General features: G+C 39.4%; 1 protein-coding gene across 1 annotated transcript; it reads right to left on the reverse strand.

Moving 5' to 3' along the window:
* Positions 1-21: 21 nt before the first annotated feature.
* On the reverse strand, positions 22-26,281 carry LOC144053735 (NADH-cytochrome b5 reductase 2-like). Its single transcript, XM_077568514.1, is given in 11 exon segments — positions 22-1,018; positions 1,882-1,981; positions 2,058-2,143; positions 2,219-2,302; positions 2,425-2,457; positions 2,460-2,541; positions 3,456-3,562; positions 3,646-3,718; positions 3,806-3,949; positions 4,104-4,165; positions 25,820-26,281. Coding segments are annotated over 11 exon segments (1,200 nt in total). The 5' UTR covers positions 25,944-26,281; the 3' UTR covers positions 22-713.

Below are 26,281 nucleotides of genomic sequence, written 5' to 3' on the forward strand. Positions count from 1 at the left end.
CTGGCGGATATTATAGAATTTTTTTTGGACATGTTTATGTTGCATAATTATTATGAGAAATCCTTAACATTATCTGTCTTCACATAAATGAATATCAAATTACTAATAATAACATGTAATAATAGCTAGGGCTTGACCGATATGGCTTTTTATTTATTTTTTTTAGCCTGATGCAGATTCTGATATATGGCAGAATAAAATTCAGATAACAGACTCGAACTTTTTTTTTTTTTTTTTTGCTTCTTTATGCTTAGAATAAATATATGAATTACAGACAGAGCATTTGACAGTTTTACAATACTTTCCCCTTATTTAACTTTACAACAGAGAGGAAAAACATCACAAATTGGCCATCTACCCATGTGTGTCTGTGTGGTTTGAACTTCAATATCATTCTTTTGTTGTATGTAATAATATCGGCCGATTAGATCGGTCGAGGCCTACAATTACTAACAGTAATTTGAGCAAATTTGTTATTTCAGAAGTATGTAACACATGGATAACCTTTTGCAATAATCAGTTCCCAGGGAGTTGTTTCAAAAAGGTTTGACCCCTGTGTTAGTCAAAACAGTGCTACACGTGACGTCTCATCGTTCTCTGTACGGACTCGCACTGTAGATACAAAAGTGTACAGGCAAAGCTGCCGTAGTCTAATGTGTTTCCAAGCACCCAGACTGCATTGTTTGAAATCACATTTTACCTTACATTATAACTTAATTCAAAACTACACATTCACATTTTAAAAGACGGAGAAAAAAAAAAAAGAGTAAAAACTTTATTGTGACTTTCAAAATGTCAACAACAACCAGCATTCTTACATGAACTATCTTGCTAGTCTCAACATTAGTATGCGAAGATGTGTGCGCTGTTTTGTATCCTAGCTCGTCCAGATTTGGCAGACACGCATTCTGGATCATTGGAGAAGGACCACACAGAACAACAAGAACGTCTGCGGTCGGAGCAGGTAGGTGAGCCTTGATCATATTCGAGGTCACAAACCCGGAACTGTACTTCCATCCTACAGAATTAAAGAGAGGGGGGAGACAGAGAGAAGAAATTGACACAAAATACTGAAAGGGCAATTAACTGGAACTCTCCTTAAATTGTTCCCTTAGCAAAGGAATACAGTAGGGTTTGCTTCTGCGTAATGCATGTACATTTATCACGACAATAAGAGTCACAATATTCCATTTAAAACAGAAAGCAGCTGTTGTGGGAACATACAACCGTGTGATAATTAATTGATGCTCTTGCTCTCTTCACAACAAAGGACAATTTGGATAATATCTGTGTCTGACAAATAAGCTCTCGATAATTAAAGCTAATTATTACATTTGCAAGTGATTAGACTGTGTTGCAAAATTAGGAACGGCTTCATCTGGCCTGCAGGTCAACCAAAACTAAAGCACTCCAAAGAGCAAAAGCACTACTGTGCTTCTCATGAATAATGATCATGGATCTGTTTTTCTGTCTGGAACGAATGAAGACACAGCAAAGCAGAGTGGGAACATCTTCTAAGGATTTCATAACAGAGCTTATGTAAAATATTTTGCCCGTTATTTTCTTCTCGCTTTAAGGATTATGCAAATGTGCATATTTCTAAGCTACTTTAACACTGTGTCAGAGCTCCAATATATCTCCCTTCTTGGTCTGCTGGGATTTTCCTTCAGTCCGCATGTTTTTGTTAGCTTCCTCGTTTGGAAAATTCAACAGTGCAACCAAAGGACTAAAGCTGAAAGACTTTCTGTTTATACTCGTGCTGCTGATGTCCTATATCAATATATCATCTAATTTTTGAATAGCTAACATATTCGGTCACAGTACGATAGTATTGCTACGAAAGTCACAATGAACCTCGAGGTTGAAGAAATGCTTGATTACCTTCACTAGGTTTGTCCAGTGTAAACCAGAGCTTCAGCTTGTCAGGATGGCTTTTTTCCACTTCGTGAAGCTCCTCCCTGAGTAGAATATCTTTCTCTGTCTGCAGTACAGCAAATAGATACATTAAAACAAATTTTTAACTAACAGTATAAGGAAAAATACAGTACAGAGTTGACCTGGTTGGCAAAAATAAGATGGCACATCGTGTTGTCAGTGGGGTCTGCTGTGATCGTACGAATTAACTGCAACATTGGTGTGATACCTGTAATGCTAAAATACTTAATTAATTGTACTCAAACATGACCTCATCTTACAATTAATATAACCTTAAGCGAACCTGTCCCTCCAGCAATCATGCCAATATGTTTGAACTTCAACTTTCTAGCTTCTGACTTCTTGTCTGGTCGGATGGAAAACTGACCTGATCAGAGAGAGAGAGAGAAAAAAGCCTGCATTTCATATCACCTTGTGCAACAGTGACATCTGCTGTTGTAATTATGCACACGCAGTACACTGCAAGTAAGTTTATAAACACACACATACCCTTGTCCTCATACACTAGCAGTCCATTAGGTCTACGTCTCCAGTAGCCATGTTGTCCAGGTACTGCGACATTTTCCCTCCGTCTGGGAATGAGGGGTGAGTGTTCTTATAGTACACCTAGAACCACAAATATGTTGAGTTTGAAAATCAGTTACATTAAGGACATTGTGGAATGAAATGTGGGTTTAGGCCGTTGGGTTGGGCATTTTATGACGTACAGTACTTAGGATTCTTTCCACAGTCAAAAACTTTTTGTTTATTTAAAAAAAAAAACACACACATTTATATAGTGTCCAAAAGATGTCACATTTGCTTGTTATATTGAAATTAAATTGATTGCGCTTATGGGAGGAGCCATTATCCCACTACTGTATTCCTTCAATACCTACAGCAGGTCTGCAACCTGCGGCTCTGTGGCTCACTGTGTATGTATGCTATTTTAAAATTAAAGTATTCTTTATATGAATCAATAATTAAATAAAAATGAATAATTAAATATTCAAACAATGTCATAGTCCAATTTTAAAGAGGAAAAGCAGAAAATTACCATAAAATGTGCATAAAAAATTCAGAGAATTGATTAAAAAGAAGGCATAAAATAAATAGTTAAAAAATGTACCAAAAAATGTCCAAAAACAAAAGAAGAAATCTAAAAAAAATTGCCATATGTCCATAAAATTGTCAAAAATGTCAGAAAGGTCTAAAATAAAATAAATAAATCCCAAAATGCAAGACGAAAGGTAGAAGAAAATTAATCTCAAAGTATTGGATGCTGCATATTTTTCTGTTATGGTATACTTTTAATTAACTCTTGGGCCCTAACACTAGCACACGGTTTCGTTCGTAACAATGTTCAAATGTTTTGCGGCTCCAGACAGATTTTGGGTTATTTATCTGGCCTCTTATAACAGTAAAGGTTGCTGACCGCTGGCCTACAGTATTTGACTAAAGTGGGACAACAATGAAGTAATGACATTTTGCTAAAATGTAGTTAGTACATTTAGGAGCATATGTTGTCAAGTTTTGAATACCTTGACAACAAGGTCAACGTATCCTTGCTGGTCATCACTGGAAACTGGCGTGTAGGGTCTGACGACCAGGCAGCCATTCACCTTGGCTGAGAGATACACGTGCTGACCTGGTGAAAAGAACCAAACATACACCTAATATAAATGCACTAAAGCAGTCATAAATGATAAAGACAGTTGAGTGTTTTAGTACCCACTGGCAGTCCAAGGATATGATCTGAAGAGGGAAGGCCAAACCGAAATTTCTTTGTGTCATGGCTAATTTCCTGCAAAGGGACAAAACCAGAAAGATAAAAGTGAGACTGGTTAAAAATTGCACTGATTGATAGACAGTGTGTTTTTATTCAGCATACCTGTTTATCAATGAGCTTTAGAGGATATTTCACCATGGGATCGAGCAGGGTGACGGGCAGTTTCTTCTTGTTTGCAGAGCCGCTCATTAAGAAGTACAGCACACTTACAGCAACTGCACACACAGCTACCACCACAGACAGGAGCTGCCACATAGACGTTGCATTCAGTTCAATGTGTTAGCAGATTTGTAGTTCAGTGAATTCATAATTGTGCATGCATTATTATTTTCAGTGTAAAAAAAAACAAAAACTTGTCAAAGCCTTAATTACAGAACAGGAAACTAAAGATCTTTCTCACCATACTTGGATCCATAGTTGTAACTTGTTCGGTGTTGAAGATTGCTCTTCCGTTCATGCAGCCTGGAAGACCAGAGTCCACACAGTGCCTTTCACTCCCAGCAAGCACGCACACACACAAGCAAGCATGCTGGGGGAGTTACCCATTCTGTTACTGGAACGTTAGCTGATGAAAGCACCAATAGGAAGACAGATTTCAGCATGACACTACATAGTATGACATCACACTTGGACAGAGAGAGGGAGGAGAAAAATGTGCTAGGGTTGCACCCACTCGACGGCTGACCAACGATTTCTTCAGATTCCATCCATATCTAAAAGTATTAGCTGAATTTGCACATTTATTGATCCCTCCGTTGAAAGTCAAATTATATTGGTATGCCATTAGGCTCATTTTGGTTGATGCAACTATATCAACAGGACGTAAAAATACGCATGTGGCTTGAACCCGGGAGAGGGCTTGCGCATGCCGCATGGAGGTCTGATAGAAAAGGTCTTCAAAAAATAAAAAAATCCACTGACAAAAATGGGCTTTTGATATTGATTAAAAACAAAAAATAACTTTTTTTCTCATCTAAAAATACATGTAAACAACAGTCAACCAGACTCCATTCCAGGCTGGTTTTACATAGCCACCAAATCTCTTGATGCCTATTGGATTAAATCTGATTTGGTTGCTTCCATGTCTGTTTTAGAACATTAGCTTTTGGACCGACATCATGGAAGGGAGACATCTGACAGCGACCTTGCTGGTGACATGTTAAAAACCTTGCCTGCTGCACTGTGGTCTACTGACCCGACTGATGTGGGCCTGTGTAATGTTGCTCCAGTAACTTTTGAATTAAAACCCGACTCCGTTTGGGTGCCGCAATACCAAATGAAGCCTGACGGACGACTTGGCATCCAAGCAACAATTAATGGTTAGCTAAAAGCGGGGGTTATTTGTAAAATTGATAGGTCTAGCTCAGGGGTGGGCAAACTTTTTGACTTGCGGGCCACAATGGGTTTGAAATTTTGACAGATGGGCTGGACCGGGAGCATTTGGACCTCATAGCACAGTAAACACACACAGATAAATGTACAACCCAATTTACTTATAGTGTGCACTAAGGACTGCGTTTTTCAAATGTGCAAAATCCACTTATTTAAAACAGCTTTTAAAATAGCTTCATTTTTATTGTTTTAGCTCAACTTTTGCTGTGTTTTTATGCTTTGTAAAGTGACCTTGGGTGTTCTGAAAGGTGCTGTTTTTAAATGAAATGTATTATTATTATTATGATTATTATAAAATAGCCCTAATCCAGGTAGTACGTTTGCCTCAATGAATATGCGGCATTTACACACTATTTGGCAAAGTGGGAGGAGAAATGTAAATAGATTATAATAGCACATACACTGTGATCTGTCAAACCTGGTGATTGCGTCTATTTTTAATAGATCTCAATTCAAGGCGTAAAGTTAAAGAAATCAAGATTTATTGAAAAAAGATGATCACTTTCAACATTTCAAAACATATTATTACCCACAATAAAAATCCTGGCACCACCTATTGGTGAAACGCGGGCATTGCAGGGACAAAATTAAATGAATGATTTTGAATTTTTTTCTAGCCTTATTGGATAAGTTCGGCGGGCCGGATTGAAAAGCATAACGGGCCGTATTTGGCCCGCGGGCCGGGGTTTGCCCATGCCTGGTCTAGCTACAATACTCCCATTCTCCCAGTAGAAAAGAAAAATACTGGTAAATTTTGCATGGTGCATGATCTCAGAGCTATTAATGCTAAAGTTTTGACACCTGCACTGCCGGTGCCAAATCCTCATTCTGCGCTGTCACAAATTACTCCATTGCACACTCATTTTACCTGCATTGATCTTGCAAATGCATTTTTTTGTATCCCTCTTGACCTGTCTATGCAAAAGTATTTTTGCATTTACGTGGAATAATGAGTGTTACTCCTATACCCGATTACCACAGGGGTTTGTGTTATCTCCTGGAGTTTTTAATGCTTCCCTTCGGCAGCTGCTGTCACCTCTCCAACTTCCTACTGATGTTCTTTTGGTGCAGTATGTGGACAATTTACTTTTAGCCGCACCGTCCGAGGAGTCCTGCCTTCAAACTACACAGCTCCTTTTGAGCCACCTGGTTTCTGTAGGCCTGAAGTGCTCCAAAGACAAACTCCAAATTGCCCGACCTCAGGTTTCATTCTTGGGAAGACTTATATCAAAGCATGGAACAGGTATTTCTCCATCACACAAAGATGACATCTTGCACCATCCCAAACCGACAAATGTAAAACAAATGTTGGCTTTTCTGGGTCTGTGCAACTATTCCAGACATCGTGTTCCGGATTTTGCGGAACTGACTCATTCTCTCAGACAATTAGTGAATGAGAAACTTGTCACATGTTCTTAATTGGACTCAAGATGCTGAGAACTCTTTTGTTCTGCTGAAACAGTTTTTGTCATCAGCCGCGGCTCTTGTCGTTCCTGATTACACTAAGATGTTTTTCCTGTTCTTTTTCAAAAGAGGGAAAATGGTAATAGACATGCTTGCCTTTATGCATCAACACCTCTTGAAAAATATGAACAGCGTCACCCTCTTTGCGCAGCTATTGCTTCAGCACTAGCTCGCTTGATTCAGAAAACATCTCATATTGTATTACATCACCCGCTGACAGTACGTACATCACATAGTACAGTGCAGTACATAACCAGCGAAGCATTTACTATGACAGGGGGACGACAGAGAAAGATTGAATCAGTCTTGACACAACCTCACATTTTGTTTACACATGAGGGAATTAACATGGCAGAAGGCATGTTGGAGGGACAATCCCACTGCTTCACTCAACGAATTCTGGAAGTGAACTCACTGAGAAATGACCTTTACGACATCCCACTGGACGACCCAGACTTGACGTTATTTACGGACGGATGTTGTTTTAAGGGGATTGAAGGACTCCAATCAGGTTTTGCTGTAACACAGATGACTGGAACAACTTTTGACCTAAAAGTGGCAAAGAGACTTACAGGGCCTCAGTCAGCTCAACGAGCAGAAATAGTGGCTGTGACAACTGCATTAAAAATAGCAAAAGATAAGACTGTGAATATTTACACTGACTCTGCGTATGCGCATTTGGTTGTGCATACAGCCATCAAAGAATGGCAAAGAAATTACTTCATGACTGCTTCAGGGACACCTATCAAACACCATCAAGACATTTTTGATTTGAAAGACACCTTACTACTGCCTAAAGCAGTAGCTGTGATAAAATGTAAAGGACATTCAAAAAATAACGATTTTGTGTCAGTAGGAAATGATTCGGCAGACAAGGCGCAAAACAAGCGGCAGGCTACTGCCCAACACTACAATTGATGGTGAGCAAACGTTAATTAAGAGACGGACAAGAAATAACTTCGGAAACAATTAAGCTGTGGCAGCAGAAAGCCAGTCCGGAAGAACAGAGTATGTGGCTGTCAAAAGGTGGACAAAAAGATGGAGCAGGTATATGGCGGAAAGAAGGTAAATATATCCCATCACAAAAACGATTAAAAAATCTAATTACGATACGATACGATATACTTTTATTTTCCCTGTGGGGAACTTTTTCCTGGACTCCGTCCAGCTGCAGTTTACAGTAAAGAGAAAACAACAGAATTGAAAGAGATAAAATTAAAATTAAATAAATAAGAAGTGCAGCAATAAGTAGAAGGCTTCCCAGAAGTCTTCACAGAAGTATACATGTGTAGAGAAGTACACTGCACACACCCATATACACACACACATATACACACTCCTATATATATTTATACACACACATGAGTATGTACACAACATTGCACCATATACAGTATCTTTTTGCACTGAGTTAATGTCGGTTGTTAAGCAGTTTGATGGATGTCGGCAGGAATGAGTTTTTGTAGCGGTTCAGCCTGGTTCTGGGGGCCCTGAATCTCCTGCCGGAAGGCAGTAGCTAGAACTCATGATGCAGAATGTGAGTCGGGTCATTAACAATTTTCTGTGCCAGTCCGGTGACGGACCGCTCATAAAGCATCTGTAGGGAAGGATGATTCCTGACCCCCATGATCTTCATGGCAGTCCCCACCAGACCGGCAATCTGTGACCTTGACTGCACAGCCAGGTTGCCGTACCAGGCCGCAATGCCGTATCTGATGATACTTTCCAATGCAGCCCGGTAGAACAACAGCATGATCCTCTGCTCCACTCCATAGACCCTAAGTCTGCGTAGGAAATAGTTATAGGAAATAAGAATTAGGAAATAATTTCTGAAGTCCATGGAATATGCCATGTTGTTGTAAAGGAAACAATGAGACGACTACGCAAATGGTGGCATCCTTACATGAGACAAATTGTTAAAAGTGAACTGCAGGACTGCAGTGTTTGTAATAAATTTAACAGTATGCCTACATCTAAACCTCCTCCTGGCACTCACGATCCGGAAGTGACTGCTCCAGGACAAGAGATTTCAATGGATTTCACTGACATGATAAAACCAGTGGAAGGATACCGATATTTGTTGGTAATAGTGGATTCCTTTTCTGGGTGGCCTGAAGCATATCAATGTAAATCTGAAACAGCAGAGGTCGTGGTAAAACATTGATTAATCATTACATACCATCACATGGGTTTCCCAGAAAAATTAGATCAGACAATGTAACCCATTTCAAAAACAAACATCTACATAAAGTAGAAAAAGCTTTGGGGCTAAGACATACATTTGGTTCTGTATACCCTCCTCAATCTCAAGGACAAGTTGAACGAATGAATAGAAATATTAAAGAAAAATTGGCTAAAGCACTGGCCTTATCAAATTTGAACTGGCTACAAGCTCTTCCTATTGCATTAATGAATGTGCGCATGTCACTAAACTCAGCTAAAGGCTGGACTCCGTTTGAAGGTCACACAAACAGACCATTTCCGGCTCCTAATGCACATTGCAGGACCTCCATTACTTGAACAGATAGTATCTACGTTCTCCAAGCTAACAAATAAACAACCAGATGTTCCTTCAGAAATAAATAATTGTCGGTGGGTGGTGGTGGGGGCGGGGGCGGCTTGGTTGGGGGGTCGTGGTGCCGGGGTGGGGGGTGGGTCTGGGGATTTGGGGACCTGGGGGCGGTTGGGGCCGGGTTGGGGTGGATGGCGTGGGTGGGGGGGTCGTGGGGGGAGTGGGGGTTGTGGGCCGGTGGGGTGCCTGGTGGGCCTGCAGTGCCCCGTCCTGCTGCGTTGGGTTGGGGGCGCGGGCCGCGTTGGGGTGGGGGGCGCTCCTGCTCCTGGGTTTGCTCTCCGGCCGGTGGCCCCTGCGGGGCCCGGGGGTCGTCCTTTGGCGCTGCTGCGGCCTGGGGGGCCCTGAGGTGTTGCGCTTGCTCTGTCCTGGCGGGGGTCGACGGCGCTTTTCTTTCATTTCTTTGGTCCCTCTTCGGGTCTCCTGGCGGGCCCACGACTCTGGCTGGATTTTGAAGTGTTCGGTTTAGGTGAACGGTATGGGAATTCTTTTTTTTTTTTTTTTACACGCACGCACACACACACACGCACACACACACACGCACACACACACACACATACCAAAAAAAAAAAAAAGGGAGAACAATGATGATGACATGTCAAATCATCAATACTGAGTTCTCCACAAAAAAAAGAAAAAAAAGAAAAGAAAAAAAAATAAATAAATAATTGTGAATATGTGTGGTTAAAAGTCACTAAACGAAAGTGGTCTGCCCCTAGATGGACGGGACCCCACAAAGTGACGGAGAGAACGTCTTGTGCAGTGCACTTGCATAAAAAGGGGGACACGTGGTACCACCTGTCATCCACCAGGCCCGCCGGATCTGGCTCAACGCGCCCACCAGTGGGAACCACCTGACAGATTCAACTGGAAAACCACGCCTGCTCCCAGGATCCGGCTGCCTGCTCGCGGAGGATGTTGTTCAATGGAGCTTGAGTCAAGTGCCCCTTTTCCAGGCATCATTCCACAATTGAGTCACATTTTGGGAAGATAATCCCGGTGACCAATCTTTGGATCTCTGGCAGTTGACCAGGGTTCTGAAAGAAGCTGACAACGCCCTTTTCGCAAAAAACAAAACTGACAAACGCCCTTTTCATTCAACAAAGAACTTCATCACGAGATAGCTGCAAAGCGGGAACACGCCTCCATCTGCTGCTACATCATGACACTCTTTCTCATATTGATTGTTATGCCAATCTGGTATTTCTAGAAGCCCCTCGATGCAACTTTGAACGTAACTACAACACATCGTGTTAAGCGAGATATTGATTCCCCGCACATTCCCTGGATCATATCCTGGACTTATAATAACTCAATTGCTGTGACAGTTGCCCCAAACACAAACACCTCTGTTAAAATTCCCACTAAATCTTTGAAGGGATTTAGGAGAGGGAGGCAGACTAGTGGGGGAGACTGGGTGAAATACTGGTGGTATTTGACAGGACATGTTTTATGGCTAGACTGGAGTGCTTTTATAACCACCCAAAGCGGACGATACTGGCCACCGGGAACTAGCGAGGAGGCAATTTTCTTTAGCAAAAGGGTAACGCTACGTAAAATGGGAGGTCAACTCGAATTGACCTTTGCTTTTCCTGATGGAAATATAGGGCCGCCTAATGTAACTCTAAATAACACATCCTGTCTCCGGAGCTGATCCCTATTTTCCCATTTTAGTTTGTGTTAATAAGACTATGAGTAAGTTAGAACAACCAAAAATGACTAAATACACGATGGAGACCGGGGTAGAGGCTGTTAGCGTACCGATTGATGGTGTAGTTGAGTAGTTCCGTGTTACGACAGGATTGTCCGGCAGCAGTAACAATTGGCTACTGCTGGCGAACGAAGCAGCGCGTGTCTCTGGCGAAAACTGTGTGGAATGTGTAGGACCACGACCTTTATTGCGAGTAATCCCTGCTAAAATAGAGGATCACTGTGTAATGGAATTTATGAATAAAACTGTCTCCAATGTTAAATGCTCTCAATGGGATAAGGTGTACGTATATAGAATATTTTAACCTAATTCTGGTTCCTTAATTCTGCCTGTTAGCGAGAGCCACCACATTGTGATAACTTACATTGATGTTTCTGTATTTGGCAATTTGTAACTAATGGTTGTGTTTTTATAGTCAGGAAACCAGTTGCTGCCAACAGGATTGAGCAGATTCACCTGCAATAGGCACTAAGGGTTAATATTCGGATTAACTGCATGCAAGGGGGTTAATTCTATAGGTGCTGTCCCCCCCTGGCTGGGCGTGGGCAGGTCTGCCCCTCTGTTGGCCCCGTCCCTTCCCCCTCCCCTGTCCGTCTTCCTCCCCCTCCCCTGGGCTGGGGGCTCCATCCGTGGCCCGGGTCTCGGCGCTCCGGGGGCCGGGAGGGCGGGTGGGTTGGTGTTGTGCCCGCCCCGCTCCGGTGGCTGTTGCTGGCAGAGAGGGGCGGAGTTTGCTCAATGTTTGGAGATCAGTGTTGTACTTTTATTCCTAACAACACTGCACCGGATGAAAGTTTAACCATTGCAATTGAAGGACTCCGGACACTCAATAAAAAAATGAAAGAGCATTCTGGTATAGATACTTCGGCATGGGATAATTGGATGGATGTATTTGGCCGCTATAAAACTTTAGTTTCCTCAATTTTGATATCTGTTGCTGTATTTGCTGGTTTCTTAACCACATGCGGGTGGTGCTGTATTCCATGTATTCGTTCTCTTTGCCAAAGAATTATTACCACGGCTATTGAAAAACAGGACATACAAAATAAGTCTTCTTATATGATGATTGAGTCTATCGCTTCCTGCATTGGAACCCATTGTTACGACATCAAAAGTTTGTTTCTACCTTATTCCGTTCTTCAGTAATCAAGTAATAATATTATTATTATTATTATATTTCTATACAAGGAATTCAAATTACGTCCAGGCTATATATGGTGTTTTCATTTATTTTTGTGAGTATTTAAGCGACACCCCACCGGCCCACAGCCCTAGCCCCCCCGCCCCCATCCACAACAACCCAGCCCCAGCCGCCCCCAAACCCCCAGACGCACTCCTACCCAGCCATCGGTACCCCACCCCCCCTTCAACCAAGCCACGGCCCCCTCCGACCCCACTAACCGCCAGCCCCCCAGACCCTGACCCCCAAACCCCAGGGACCCCCCGTACTCAGGCATCGGTGCCGGAGAGGGGCCGGACAGCGGAGTGGAGAGGGCACCCGCACCCACCCCACCTCCAGCCGGGTGGCGGGATGGAATACCGGGGGCAGAAGGGGAGATGGGGGCACCGGGGGACGGGCGACAACCCCAAACCCCAGGCCCAGCGGGGAAAGGCCCCGGTCGTCACGCCACCGCTCTTAGTGAAAGCTAACCCTGTTATTGAGTTTGCCAGCTTGCCGACTCCTACACCGTGAATGTGACCCCACCCAGTGTATATACAAGTGTGTATGTGTGTGTGTGGCGCATTAAAATTGGGAGCAGGTGAGATGGAGCAGAGGGAAATGATATCCCCCGCTCCGGTCCACCTGCTCCCAGACATGTCAGTGAGTGTGCTTCGCTGCTGCTTGCATGCTACGCTCAGCAGTCCCAATGTATTTAATAATACATTAAATTTGGAGCGGTGATGTATGTTCTACCACTGCCAGTTACTACAGCAATCAGAATAATAATACAAATAAAATAAATACTGGATAGATGGTGATTTGTGGCACATATGTCATCTATAGGTAACTTGAAGACAGTCCCTAGCCAGTTGCTCCAAGATTTTTGTTGCGGGCTAAAATTATCAATAATAGATAAAAGAAATTACCAATGCTATTAAAATATACAGTGCTTAATGCTGTCATAGTCAAAATCATAGCCATATCTACTACTATATTTACTCTTCAGAATCATCGGCTGATCTCTCTGAAAAACATATACTTTTGTACACTTTCAAATATGAGAGTATGGGGATATATCTTCAGTTTATAATTCTACACATATAAAGACGTGTTTGATGATTGCTTTACGTCAGAAAACTGCCCAACTCTAGGCTTAACATGCATCATTCCCATACAAATGTCACTCCATCGCCTCCATGAGTGTGAGCATATTTCTTTCAACACTTTTCACACGTTTAGCACTTGTGAAATAAGAGAAATACAATTGTTGGCGCTATTAATTACACTAAGCGAGCGTGTCGCTATGACTTATCGGTATCATTATCGCTGTTATGGCGCTTGTGGAGTCGCAATATGGTTATGGATTTGTCAACAAATCGCTCCACATGGCGGGCCGTTTTTCGGCAAATCTCGACTGTTATTTTTTTTTTATTAAGGTCATTCTTGTCAAAGTTGTCAAACCAGTTCCAGGCGAGGACGTGGACTCCTTGCTAAAATGGTCAAATATGCTAAGCCTTAAGGTCCAGAAGGAAGAAAGACGACACGTCCGTCACGTCGTGACACGCTTCCTGCGGCACCTCCAAAATAAAAGTCAATATATATATCAGCTGTCAAGACACTTTTATTGTGACAAAAGCCGACAACAACAGTGCCTCTAACTGTGCGCAAATGACATTTTCACAGTCTTTCACCGCAAAAAGTCTTGTAAGCTTACTTAGAGTATGTACGGAGGTAAATATGGTGCAAAACTAACTTGTAAAAAAAAATCCGTACCTGTAGAAAAAAGTCTAAATTTGTATCTGTAAAAGTCGTGATTTGTACCTGTAAAAAAAAATGTGGAAGTGTAAAAAACACTTTTTTTTTTTCCAGGTACAAATCACGACTTTTACAGATAAAATTTTGACTTTTTTTCTACAGGTACAATTTTTTTTTACAAGTTAGTTTTGCACCATATTTACCTCCATAAACATGGCTTGTAAAGCTGACGCTGCAGATAATCAACAAATCTTTCAGTAATCAGATAATTTCTCAAAACGCACCGCAAATGAAAAAAAATTAAAATAAAATCACAATTCATATACTTTTTTTTATATAACTCAATTCACTGCCATAAATTCATTAAAAAATATATATAAAAAATTAGGGGCGACAGGCAATTACATTTTTTAATTGTAATTAATCGAATGACTTCACGATTAATCGCAAATTTTATAACTGTTCTAAATGTGGAATAAAAAAAAGTTCCACTTCGTATGTCATTATTTATTTATTTTACATTTATTTTTTTTAAGATTATAACGGATAGATATACGTACACACTTTAAAATTATTAAGGGGTTTACCAAAAAAGAGAAAGTTATTTCAGTAATAATGGATGACATCTTTTTTTTTTTTATTATATTTACAGAGTGAGTCATACTAGTGTAAATGTAACAAAAAAGGACAAACTATATACGTTTTGGCACACACAATAATTATAAGTATTTACGAATACAAATAAATCACAAAATTATAGATTTAAAATCACTGTCATTGTAATTACCTTTAACTCTTTCACTGCCAGACGTTTTCAGAAACGGGTTGTCCCCAGTGCCAGCCGATTTAAGCATTTTGACTGATCTTTCAAGGTCCACAGAAAATGTTGTGTTTGGACTATGGAAACACACATACTACCAAATGAAAGATTGTTGCGAAAGATTTGTTTCTACTTTATTCCGTTCTTCAGTAATCAACAATAGAAAATGGTTACTTTCACCGAAATTCTCTGTTTTGAAACAAAAAACGGAGAAAAAGAGCTTTTTGTGAAACAGTTATTTCATGCACTCTAGTGAATTGTACACTTATTTTTGTCCATTGTAAGGTATTATTAGATTACTTTATTAAGTGTAATCTTTGCCTGTTCAAAATAATTGAATTGAGATCTCATGAAGAAGTTCCCCTTGCAAGGATTTATTAAGAGCTCTTAAGACACAAGTGAAAGCTTACATCATTAAGCAATGTCTAGCCAGCAAGTGTGTACCAAATAGAAAACACCCACTCTTTTTATACATGAAAAAGTTTTCTCTTCCCCTCTCAGGCTGAACAAAGGATTAGTGATGATAATAAACAGACATGTGATATACCGACATGTTTCCTCCAGCTCCCCTACCAGCTCCGGAAACAGATGTAAACAGGCTTTGACCTTAGACCTTCAGTTTTTACGACCAAATGACTGACATGAGAATTTTGACAACTTTATAGAACATACACATTCTTATTTCAAGAGCTGGAAAGGGAGTGAAAAGTCCAATATATTTCACACAAACATTATCAGTGTTATTCATTACAATACACACAGTTATATGGCACCTATATACTTATAAGTAAATTCAAAAACAGTAAAAATATAAATTGAAAATGTTAAATGACCCTAGTCATTTTATAACAAAAAGCATTCCCTCCAAATCACACAAGTCACACATGTTCCATCTAATACATCTCACACAGTCTTGTCTCACGAACTGGGCCCAGCAGTCACTCATACGCAACACAAACTCCTCAAATAAATTCAGTGACGTCTCACTTGTTGAACCAGTCCAAGAGGTTAGATTTAGAATCCTCTCAGCAACGTTGCTCATCATACCACCTTTACATTGTCGTCTAAATTGTCTTCCATTCGAAGAAATTATAGACGTATTATTTACGGAGCTTTCCAGCACGTTGTTGCGGTGGAAACCAACCACTATCACAATTAGTGCGCATTCGTTGATTTAAAAGAGTTTTCAACTTACGCCGGCGCCGTGGTGGAAATGCGTCAAGCATCACGATCGTTGCCGTCTTGACTTGGCCGTCTAGCGACAAATTCCGACTAGCCGGAAGTATATGTAAATCAAACCATCCTTAGTTACGGTCAAAAATTTTCGGCCATAATATGTAGTAATTAGTCGTTTTAATATTTATAAAGTCAGTGACGTCTCACTTATGGTATTACAATAAAACAGGTCAAAACTATTCTCATTAATCCCCCCCAAAAAATATTATCATTATTATTTTTTCTTCAAAAACATAAAAAGAAAATGAAAAAACGAAACAGAAATTAAATATCGTTTGCGCGACTGAATAAATATATCCAGGATCTTCACGGGCGGCTTAATTCAACAAAATCAGAAACAAAAAAACACAGCCCCTCCACCGTAGAATTATATCAACACGGGCGGCTTAATTCATAGCTCCTCAACCGTGGAATTATATCGACACGGGCGGCTTAATTCATAGCTCCTCCACCGTGGAATTCTATCACATGCCGTTTTGAACGGCGGAGCGCTCCTACTTGACGTCACTTCCGTATACAACGGGCATCACTATTTAAAAAAATAAATAAATTCTTATGCATAGTTCAATGTCGTAGTAATTTCCAGAATCGAGGACTTTCGCGTCCCTCCGTAACAAATACGACTTTAAACCCACTAACTTGTTCACAGATCTCAAATACAATTTGGTAAAGACGTAATGTGGCTGTATTGATTCTAAACAAACAGAATTTCTCTACGTGGATAATTGTCCACTCACCTTATTAATATTTGGCGCCTTAGAAATCCAGTGCATCCAGGATCAACACAGCTTACGCAAAAAACGTCCCAATTTGTCGCCGTCAGAGGTCACCATTTGTAAGGTATTATTAGATTACTTTATTAAGTGTAATCTTTGCGTGTTCAAAATAATTGAATTGAGATCTCATGAAGAAGTTCCCCTTGCAAGGATTTATTAACTCTTTGACTGCCAGACGTTTTCAAAAACGGGTTGTCGCCAGTGCCAGCCGATTTAAGCATTTTGAGTGATCTTTCAAGGTCCACAGAAAATGTTGTGTTTGGACTATGGAAACACACATACTACCAAATGAAAGATTGGACTCTCAGCTTTCATCAGAAAAAAAAGTTTGTTTCTACCTTATTCCGTTCTTCAGTAATCAACAATAGAAAATGGTTACTTTCACCGAAATTCTCTCTTTGAAACAAAAAACGGAGAAAAAGAGCTTTTTGTGAAACGATGTTATTTCATGCACTCTAGTGAATTGTACATTTCTTTTTGTCCATGAATGATGCCACAAACACCTAAATAGTGCTTTACTTCTGTAAAAAGCTTTCACCAACAATGAAAAAGTGTTTTTTGATTGCAAAATACGTTTATTTCCATTCAACAGTGTAACAATTTGACAAAACAATTTCGCAAACTATTTACAAATGTGTGCAACTGTGGTACTACTTACAATTATGTGGATGCTTCAAATACAGTTTTTCCTTTTGTAACGCTCTCCTGCGTGCAAGGAGACGCCAGGACTCGCACAACAGTTTACTTTCACTTTCACATTGGTCCGTTTTGCGTGCAAACGTTACACTTTCTTGACGGCCTTTTTTTCCGGGGAATAAAAAGCAAGTAGCAGACTGTACACACTTCCTCCGATGAATATGCATTGGACTCAGGGCACTCTCCGTCGTCCGATCGAACGTCTGCCTGTGCGTGCTCGGTTGCGCTCCGCGTTACGACACCGTCATAGCCGCCGCGTCACCGGTTCCAGTTTCGCCGTCAAGCTCGGATTCATCTTCATCATCATCGATGATGATAATCGTCGTCATCAATGTACTATTTTAGCGTTGGTCGATGCCTTTCGTCTTGTAAGTGTAGAGCTGCTTGCAAACGCTCGCCATTGCCCGTTCCCTCCTCCATCTAGCTCCATCTAACGTCTTCTACTGCCGCGTCAATGCTTCCCAACCACGGAGTCACCACCCTCATCTTCATCATCGATGATGATCATCGTCGTCAACAATGTGCTCTTTCAGCGATGCTTTTGGTCTTTGAAAAAAACGTCTCGGGCGTGAGCTCCTCGCGACCGGCCGCCATTTTTCCTTTGTCTTCCATTCTCATCTCCTGCTCGACGCTCTAGCTCCGCCTCTACTGACGCCCACCCGATCTTGTCAAAAGAGAGTCATCGCTGCCCTCTAGGGGCCAAAAATAGTCATTAGGCACAACAGACAGGCTGGAAACTTTGACCAGACATGCGGAAGGGTTTCCTCTACCCGTTTCAAAAAAAAAAAAAAAAAAAATCATTGGATGACGTCTTTTGACGTCATTGGCAGTGCTCGGTAGGTTTTTACTTGACGTCTTTAAACGTCAGTGGCAGTGAAAGAGTTAAAGCCAGAAAAAGACCCCACCCTTCCATCAAGTTACCGTCCGATTTCACTAATTAACACTGATATTAAAATTTTCACTAAGGCTTTCACATCTAGACTAGAAACAGTAATCTCGACAATCATTCATAGCGACCAAACAGGCTTTATTAAAGATCGTCACTCTACTAATAATATTAGGAGACTCTTTAACCTTATTAGCATGTCACAGCGGCATGATAAAAAGGCAGTTATTATATCATTGGATGCAGAAAAAGCTTTCGACAAAGTTAACTGGTCCTTCCTCTTTGCTGTTTTAAATAAATTTGGCTTTGGGAAATCATTTATCCACTGGGTATCAGTATTATATGATTCTCCTAAAGCTAGTTACTACTAATGGGATTATATCTCAGAGCTTTACTTTACAGAGAGGCACAAGACAGGGATGCCCACTATCCCCTTTATTATTTGCAATATTTATTGAGCCACTTGCATTAGCCATACGCCAGGAAAGAAGGATTCAAGGAATTCACTCTGGGGTAACAGAACATAAAATTAATCTATATGCCGATGACATCTTACTTTATTTAGAAAAGCCGGCTACTTCGCTAGGGGAAGTATTTAACTTAATAACTAAATTCTCACAGTTATCAGATTATTATATTAACTGGATAAAATCAACACTTTTACCTATTACAGAAAATTCATGGAACCCTGCAAGCCAGGACCCACACTACTCATTTCCTATAGGTAATTTAAAATACTTAGGCATAAAAATCTCACCTAAATTAACTGATTTAATTCATTTAAACTTTTCTCCACTTCTGGATAACATTTATAGTGACTTGGAGCGCTGGAATAATCTTCCTATTTCTCTAATAGAACGAATAGCCACCATTAAAATGAAAGTTTTACCCAAAATAAACTATTTTTTCTCAATGATTCCATTTAAACCTACGGCTAAATGGTTCCAGTTGTTCGACTCAGCCGTTACAAAATTTTACTGGAATAAAAAAAAAAGCAAAGATTAGTCTATCTACTCTTCAGAAAAGTAAATCCAAAGGTGGTCTAGAGGCACCAAATTTTATGTACTACTATATAGCTAACCAGCTACAATATATCGTTCTATGGGCACAACCCAACAGAGACACTAACTGTTGGTTGGAACTAGAACAGAAGGATTGTAATAACCTCAGACTTCGAGATTTACTCTTTATTACAACATCGATTAAGCGTCATAATTGTTTTAAAAACCCAATGATTTCCGCCACCGTGACTGCCTGGTGGAAGGCACTAGAATTGACAAAAGCCCAAGTGGAGCCCTGTGGGCTTTCTCCCCTATGGCATAACCCCGACTTTCAACTTAACAACCAACCGTTTCATTTAGGTGTGTGGGAGCAGAAAGGAATTACACATCTCCACCATCTCTTCTCAGATAATATGTTTATATCATATACATCCTTGCTCCAAAAAATACAATATAAAAAACGGAAATTTTTTACATTATCTACAAGTTAAAAATATGATAAAGAAAAAAATTCCAACACTTCGGGGTACGCTCCAACCGCCTGTTTTAGCTAAAGATATTAACAAGCTTTCTCCGACAACAACAAAAAAACTTTCAAAAATATATAAGTTACTTTCATATACTGATAAAATGTCTTTACCCATCTCGAAATGGGAGACAGACTTGTCTATAGGACCGGAACCTGACTTTTGGATTCAAGTTTGTGAAAACGCATTTAAAATGACAAAACACACAAATTTACAACTTATCCAATATAAAATTATTCACAGAACATACATTACTCAATATATGATGAAGAAAATGGGACTCTCAGACTCCGACATTTGTCTCCAATGCTTACAAAACACTACAGACACTTATGTTCATGCTTTATGGTTATGTACTCCGGTTATGTATTTCTGGACTAAAGTCTTAGAAAAACTTTCCGCTATTTTGGACTGTAGGATACCTTTATCTCCAAACTTGTGTTTGCTAGGTGACCTAACAACAACTGACTTACCACATAAACAATTTCAATCTACACTTGTAGCCCTTACTATTGCTAAAAAAACAATTCTTGTTAACTGGAAAAATAAACAAACTCTGAATATCGACCAATGGTCTAACCTCCTTATAAATCACATTGTAATGGAAAAAATATCTGCCTCAAATAAAAACCAAATATCAAAATTTATAGAAACATGGTCTACGTATATAGAATTTTTTAACCTAATTCTGGTTACTTAATTCTGTCTGTTAGCGAGAGCCACTAAATCGTGATAACTTACATTGATGTTTCTGCATTTGGCAATTTCTTATTATATTATATTATTCGTATGGGATTTTTTTTTAATGGGCTTTAGGTGAACTGATGAATACACACGCACGCACATGCTCACCCACATACAAAAAAATATATATATATAATATATATATATATAATATATATATATATATATATATATATATATATATATATAATGTGTGTATATATATTTTAAAAAAAAAAGGAGAAAAAAAACATTTTTATTAATTTTTTTTTAAATTTATTTGTTTTTTAAAAAAAGGAGAGCAATGATGATGTCAAATTGAATGAACAATACTGAGCTCTCCTGAAAAAAAACAAAACAAAAAAAAAAACTAATGGTTACATACGCCCACACATGAATACAGCAGCAATTAAACTTTTATTAAAGCCAGCAAAAGACCCCACCCTTCCTTCAAGTTAACTTCCGATTTCACTGATTAACACTGATATTAAAATTATCACTAAGGCTTTCGCATCTAGAGTAGAAACAGTAATCTCGACAATCGTTCATAGCGACCAAACAGGCTTTATTAAAGGTCGTCACTCTACTAATAATATTAGGAGCCTCTTTAACCTTATTACCATGTCACAGCGGCATGATAAAAAGGCAGTTATTATATCATTGGATGCAGAAAAAGCTTTCGACAAAGTTAACTGGTCCTTCCTCTTTGCTGTTTTAAATAAATTTGGCTTTGGGAAGTCATTTATTCACTGGGTGTCAGTATTATATGATTCTCCTAAAGCTACAGTTACTACTAATGGGATTATATCTCAGATTTGAACTCTACAGAGAGGCACAAGACAGGGATGCCCACTGTCCCCTTTATTATTTGCAACATTTATTGAGCCGCTTGCATTAGCTATACGCCAGGAAAGAAAGATTCAAGGAATTTACTCTGGGGTAACAGAACACAAAATTAATCTATATGCCGATGATATTTTACTTTATTTAGAACAGCCTGCTATTTCGTTAGGGGAAGTATTTAATTTATTAACTAAATTATCAAATTTATCAGATTATTCTATTAACTGGACAAAATCTACACTACTATCTATTATAGAAAATTCATGGAACCCTGCAAGCCAGGACCCACACTACTCATTTCCTATAGGTAATTTAAAATACTTAGGCATAAAAATCTCACCTAAATGAACTGATTTAATTCATTTAAACTTTACTCCACTTCTGGATAGGATTTATAGTGACTTGGAGCGCTGGAATTATCTTCCTATTTCTCTAATAGGACGAATAGCCACCATTAAAATGAAAGTTTTACCCAAAATAAACTATTTTTTTCTCAATGATTCCCTTTAAACCTACGGCTAACTGGTTCCAGTTGTTGGACTCGGTCATTACAAAATTTTACTGGAATTAAAAAAAGAAGAAGCAAATATTAGTCTGCCTACTCTTCAGAAAAGTAAATCCAAAGGAGGTCTAGAGGCACCAAATTTTGACTGTCTGGTGGAAGGCACTAGAAATTACAAAAGCCAAAGTGGAGCCCTGCGGGCTTTCTCCCCTATGGCATAACCCCGACTTTCAACTTAACAACCAATCGTTTTATTTAGGTGTGAGGGAGCAGAAAGGAATTACACATCTCCACCATCTTTTCTCAGATAATATGTTTATATCATATACATCCTTGCTCCAAAAATACAAAATAAAAAAACAATTTTTTTTACATTATCTGCAAGTTAAAAGTATGATAAAGAAACAAATTCCAGGGGTTGTGGGGCTAGGGCTTTTTGGATTCAAGTTTGTGAAAACGTATTTAAAATGACAAAACATACAAATTCACAACTTATCCAATATAAAATTATTCATAGAACAGACATTACTCAATATATAATGAAGAAAATGGGACTCTCAGACTCCGACATTTGTCTCCAGTGTTTACAAAACACTACAGACACTTATTTTCATGCTTCATGTTTATGCACTCCGTTTATGTATTTCTGGACTAAAGTCTTGGAAAAACTTTCCGCTATCTTGGACTGTAGGATACCTTTATCTCCAAACTTGTGTTTGCTAGGTGACCTAACAACAACTGACTTACCACGTAAACAATTTCAATCTACACTTGTAGCCCTTACTATCGCAAAAAAAAAACAATTCTTGTGAACTGGAAAAATAAACTCAGAATATCGACCAATGGTCTAACCTCCGCACGCACACATGCACACACACTCACCCACATACAAAATAAATTTAAAAAAGAAAAAAAAACTGCATTTAGCATGTTTACAGTAGTTCATGTACAGTTTGTTGTTGTAAACTTGTAAACTCTTGTATTTAACACCCAGCCACATAATTATAATAATCACATAGACCTTCAGTCCATATTATGGTATGCACTGTAATACTTTTTAATGGACCGTTGTCTCCCTTCTGTTCCACTTCGTATGTCATTATTTATTTATTTAAGATTATAACTATTTTACAATGTGAGTGTGAATGGTAGTTTGGTAAATGGATAGATGGATATTCCAGTTGGACAAATCTCATGTCACAAAAAGAACGATAACTAAAAATATCCTCAAATAACACGTTTAATTATACATTCAGTTGGAGGTTAAAAAAAAAATCTTCAAACTGGTGTTCCTGTAAAATTGTAAAGGGGTTTACCAAAAAAAGAGAAGGTTATTTCAGAAATAATGGATGACATCTTTTTTATTTTTTATTTACAGAGTGAGTCATACTAGTGAAAATGTAACAAAAGAGGACAAACTATATACAATGTTTTGGCACACAAAATAATTATAAGAAAGTATTTACAAATACAAATAGATCACAAAACTGTAGATTTAAAATCACTGTCATTGTAATTACCTTTAATATTAAACATGAAAAATGCAATATAACAATGATATAAAGCACAATGCATAATAATGGCCAATTACCAGTAAACATGCCAGATTATAGCTGTCAGATAGTTTAAATCTGCAGCCCCTTGTCAGGTTGATGTAACATTTTATATACAAAATCAATTTCAAAATAGGGTTAAGTCAGACACATACAATACAGGTACACAGATCATTCGTTCATTCAGCGGTAGACATGATCTTTGCACCATCATTCATCTCTGCTATTCTCACCAGCACACTTGTGCGTCTTAGCTTTAGCCTTACTTGGCTATCTTTGACAACAAACTGAGCAGGTAAAAGGCTTCTCTCCAGTGTGGGTTCTTGTATGTCTTTTTAAGGTTCCCTTCTCAGCAAATTTTTTACCACAAACTGAACAGGCAAAAGGCTTCTCTCCAGTGTGGGTTCTCATGTGGCTTGCTATGTGTCCCTTGTGAGCAAATTTTTTACCACAAACTGAACAGGCAAAAGGCTTCTCTCCAGTGTGGGTTCTCATGTGGCTTGCTACGTGTCCCTTTTGAGCAAATTTTTGACCACAAACTGAGCAGGCAAAAGGCTTCTCTCCAGTGTGGGCTGTTGTGTGACTTGTTAAAAGTGCATTACAAGCAAAGTTTTTACCACAAACTGAGCAGGCAAAAGGCTTCTCTTGAGTGTGGGTTCTTGTATGTCTTTTTAAGCTTCCCTTCTCAGTAAAATTTTGACCACAAACTGAACAGGCAAAGGGCTTCTCTCCAGTGTGGGTTCTTGTATGTCTTTTTAAGGTTCCTTTCTCAGCAAATTTTTTATCACAAACTGAGCAGGCAAAAGGCTTCTCTCCAGTGTGGGTTCTTGTGTGTAATTTTAAGCTTCCCTTCTCAGCAAATTTTTTACCACAAACTGAACAGGCAAAAGGCTTCTCTCCAGTGTGGGTTCTCATGTGGCTTGCTACGTGTCCCCTTTGAGCACATTTTTGACCACAAACTGAGCAGGCAAAAGGCTTCTCTCCAGTGTGGGTTCTCATGTGGCTTGCTACGTGTCCCTTTTGAGCAAATTTTTTACCACAAACTGAGCAGGCAAAAGGCTTCTCTCCAGCGTGGGTTTTTGTGTGTAATTTTAAGCTTCCCCTGTGAGCAAAATTTTGACCGCAAACTGAGCAGGCAAAAGGCTTTTCTCCAGTGTGGCTGATCATATGTCTTATCAGTAGAGAGTGGCAGCCAAAAGTTTTTCCACACTGAGAACATTTCCAACGTTTGCTGTCAGTGTGACATGTCACATCACCGTCAGACTGTTCATAGTTATCGGTTTGAGGAGAGTGTGACGTGTCTTCACCATCTGATATTCGAGCTAACAGGCTGTCTGCTTGTGATCCTCCACGGTGGTCCTCGTCATCTTCTGTTGTTGTTTGTTGTCTTGAGCTGCTGCTTGGAGACTCCGCCCCTTTGTTCTCTTCATATTGACATTCATCTTCACTCTTCAAATGGACACCAGTGACGGGCAACTCTGTGAAATGCTCTTCCTCTTTAATGTATGGTGGCAGCCATTCCTCTTTTTTTATGTTGAGAGGCTGTGGCTGCTCCTCTTCTTTAACTTGAAGAGGCTCCAAGTCCTCCTCCTCTTTCACGCCAGGGAACTTTGGCTCCTGCCGCTCAGGACAAAGATATTTTTCACTGACGTCTGCGGGACACAAGTTACACACGATTTGGTAAAGACCGTTTATTGTGACGTTATGTGTTTTATATTTAAGATTATCACATGGGCCACCTGAGTGAAAGAGTAACAAAGCTGGCAAATGTTAAGTATCTGTATTTTGTTCCAGAAATCACTCAACGTTACTCTGTAAGCCCCTGTAACACTGATTGTTCCACACATAAATATAGAAAATGTTTCAAGTTGTGAAATCTGGCATTTATTGACAAAAAGATAACAAATGCATGCATCTGCATCAGCTGTACAACATCCTCGAGGAGTTGACGAACTTTTAATTATTCACCTCTAGGGGGCAGCAAAGCAGAACAAATAAAGCCAGGGGAGAGAAATCAATTTAGCCAACAAACAGTAAGTGCATGTCAAACCTAAATGGGCCATTCCACCGAACAGCCCTAAATTATTTTATTTTTAATCATTGTAATGGGCTTAGTGTCAATGTTCCATTAGCATAAACATGTGTCTATATGTAATATATTAGGTAATTCTATGCTGAGAAAAATTTTTTTTTTTGTTTTTTATTTAGTTACAAACAATGGTCCAACTAGTCACTTCTGTTTACAATACCAAATTGTCTACTAGGCTTCCATCCTCTATTCTAGTTGTTGGTATGTCAACGAATCAAAAATAAAGAATAAACCTGCTGTCTTATATAATTCTTAGAACATTTACCATCAAAAATAGTAGCACCTATTCTTATCTGAGACATGTACCAAAGCGACTTGAGAACAACTGTAAACTTAAGGTAAAAAGTGCCCGGATGAAGGATCCTTTCAAAATAGACATATTGTTGAAAAGTATTGATTAAATAAGTGACAAACCTGCTCTGTTCAACACAACTCGAGGCTGCTTGCAAAAAGCGTCCATCAGTTGACGTAGTCGCTCATTCTCTTCTTGTGCGCCACAAAGCTCCTCTTTGTACTTGACTTTCGTTATTGCGAACATTTTCACACAATATTCACGACACTTTTCAGTCACATTTGACGTCTGTTGAGCCAATATGTCGATAACAAACGCGTCTCCTTTTTTCGGTGGCTAGCAAGCTAAGCTAAAATAAGATAAGCTAAACAAGGCCGAAAGATTTTGACAAAAACTGTGTGATACGAATGTAACCAGACACAAAATGGAGCAGTTTGGCTTCGATAGAGTAGTGACGGACGCACAGTGTCGATGTGTAAGTTCGTATAGTACGAATTCAGAATGAATAATTATGAATTATAGCGAACCGCGTGTGGCTACGTAAAAGCAGCCTGGAATGGAGTATTGGTCACGTGAAATCTATT

This window comes from Vanacampus margaritifer, chromosome 6, assembly GCF_051991255.1.
Source record: "Vanacampus margaritifer isolate UIUO_Vmar chromosome 6, RoL_Vmar_1.0, whole genome shotgun sequence".
NCBI lineage: Eukaryota > Metazoa > Chordata > Actinopteri > Syngnathiformes > Syngnathidae > Vanacampus > Vanacampus margaritifer.